Source organism: Arachis duranensis, chromosome 7 (assembly GCF_000817695.3).
Source record: "Arachis duranensis cultivar V14167 chromosome 7, aradu.V14167.gnm2.J7QH, whole genome shotgun sequence".
NCBI lineage: Eukaryota > Viridiplantae > Streptophyta > Magnoliopsida > Fabales > Fabaceae > Arachis > Arachis duranensis.
In genome coordinates, this window is record NC_029778.3 from 50,554,014 (window position 1) to 50,556,539 (window position 2,526).

The 2,526-nt window shown below is 29.3% G+C and overlaps 1 protein-coding gene across 1 annotated transcript; it reads left to right on the top strand.

The window, feature by feature from the left end:
- The first annotated feature begins 526 nt into the window (after positions 1-526).
- On the top strand, positions 527-856 carry LOC127740548 (NADPH-dependent codeinone reductase 1-4-like). The gene has a single exon (XM_052251586.1). The coding sequence runs from the start codon at positions 527-529 to the stop codon at positions 854-856; it is 330 nt and encodes a 109-aa protein (XP_052107546.1).
- Positions 857-2,526: the final 1,670 nt, after the last annotated feature.

Genomic DNA, 2,526 nt, shown 5'->3' on the forward strand with positions numbered 1-2,526 from the left:
GGTGTGACTTGGCACTTAATGACATAATACACCCCGCTGAAGGAGCAGAATATATACTCAAAGGATCTAAATTTGTTTAAGCTTCTTTTGGTTATTCCCCTAGTCCCCTCCCCTGTATAATTTCATATTATCTTCTTTATTATTGTTATTATTATTAAAAAATCATTACTATATCAGCTAATTTCAGCCAATATTATAGTGAGTTGTTAATTTTAGTAAATATAAAGCCCATTGATAGTAAATTTTTGTTGAATTTAAGTTTTAAATATTTTTTAAATTGAATTTCAATTTTTTATGATTGCATATGCCCTCTCACCATCATTTTTCATGCTTCAAAGTTTAATGTGAGTCAATTCTTGAGCATTTATTTCTGATTTCTGATTGCAAGTCTTTTTAATTAGCTATTTGAAACTTTTTATTTTTATTATTATTATTATTATTATTATTATTATTATTATTATTATTATTATTATTATTATTATTATTATTATTAATTAATTAATTAATTCCAGTCTTCATATTCCAAATGTCTTCAACAACACAATTAGCGATCCTAAATGTTGTCCCGCAATCATCCTTCAGCATGCTGGTCATAGGCTTTGGAACTGCTGCCTTTGAAACTGATGAGGGTGACGTCCATAAATTGGCGGTGATGGAGGCCATCAAGCTCGATTACAGGCACTTCGACACTGCTTCTATATATGGCTCCGAACAGGCTCTGGGAGAAGCCATTGTTGAAGTCCTTAAACTTGGTCTCATAAGCTCCAGGGATGAACTTTTCATCACTTTCAAGTTATGGTTATCTGATAACCATCCCGATCTTGTTCTTCCTGCTCTATGCAAATCACTTCAGTAAGACCTACTTAATTAGTTTAATTAAGTTCAATAATATGAATGAATAACTTATGGACTTGTGGTAATTCATATGCAAGAATCTTAGATTAGAATACTTAGATCTCTACTTGATTCTGCTTCCCCTCACTCCATTTCAGCAATTCTAGTCTCGTTCTTCTCTTGCTCGCCCTCACCGCGCGCTACCCGTGACTGGTTGTTGTCAATTCTGGTAAGATTTGTTCTGCTAGCTTTTTTATCTTGTGATTTTCTTAATTAATGATATTTGTGGTGTCTTGCTATTTGTTAAGAAGTGGTTGTTAAATACTTAAACTGTGCAGTATCTTTAGTAAAATCTGCTCAAATCAGTATCTTTAGTAAACTGATAATAGAGAAACTGTCCTTCCAGCTCTGCTATCTATTTATGATGATTACTTTTTTCTTCCTGTGATTTATTTGCAGTGAGGAGAATATATATTTACTTTGCAGGGTTGGGTTTGTTATTCTCTATATCTTAATAAGTGAATGCTTTTTTTGATTGTCTATATCTTAACAAGAACATTCATTAGAACTTCCATCTCTGCTGTCAGATCCTAGTGCTAAGACACCAGAGGAGGCATTGGTATACATATTTGGTAAAGCTAGAAGAACCACACCATCAATTCTCTATTTACCACAATTTGATGTTTGGTGGGAAACTGTAAGTTCATATTTTAGTTATTTGCATGTTAAATGAAAATGATCTCCCTGCCCAAAATTTATATTTTATACGCATGTGTTCACTTATGTTGTGGGGCTGCTTCAATGTTACCTGAGTTTGATTGGTTTTGTAATCCTGCAGGCTCATAAACAACTCAAAGCTGTTCTCCAGACTTTGCTAGACAAATTGCCATCTAACATGCCTATCTTTCTACTTGAAACATCCTCAGTTGTGCTAGCTGAAGTTGAAGATGTACCACGTTCACTTTTCCTTCATTGTTCAGTGTATCTTTGATCTAATTCACAACAAAACACTTATTTTTTATATGGAATGTTCATAGAGTTTAAGTACTATAAGTATTATTTTTTCTTTTTTCATTTTATTTGCATTACGAAGCAAACTTGTACAATGATTATTGATTAATGAAAGAGGTTATAAAAATTTTATTTCGTGAATTTGTGAATTTAATGAAATATTTCATGTTGTAGTAATTAATTTTAGTATATTTATATTATGTATAATATAAAATAAAAAATAGTATAATATAACTAAAAAAATGTTACTAAAGATGTTTTGTAACATTTTTTAAGTGTTACAAAAAATACCTATAGTAACATTTTTTTAAGTGTTACAGAAAATATCTATAATAACTTTTTTTTAAGTGTTACATAAAATATCTATTGTAACATTTTTTAAGTGTTATAAAAAGTTATCTATGGTAACATTTTTCTAAGTGTTACAAAATATCTATTATAACATTTCTTAAGTGTTACCAAGGAAAGTCTATTGTAACATTTCTTATAATATTACTATAGAAGATCTATCGTAACATTTTTACTAAATGTTATTAAATCTTTAGAAAAATATTAGTAAAACTCTTTAGTAACATAGGGTATATTTAACATTTGTTAAAATGTTACTAATATATATATGTAACATTTAAATATGATTTGGTAACATTTTTTAAATGTTAGTAAAAGTCAATTATGTAGTAG

Excerpts from the sequence above, each read along its gene's own strand:
- LOC127740548 (XM_052251586.1), top strand. The coding sequence starts at position 527 with ATGTCTTCAACAACACAATTAGCGATCCTAAATGTTGTCCCGCAATCA.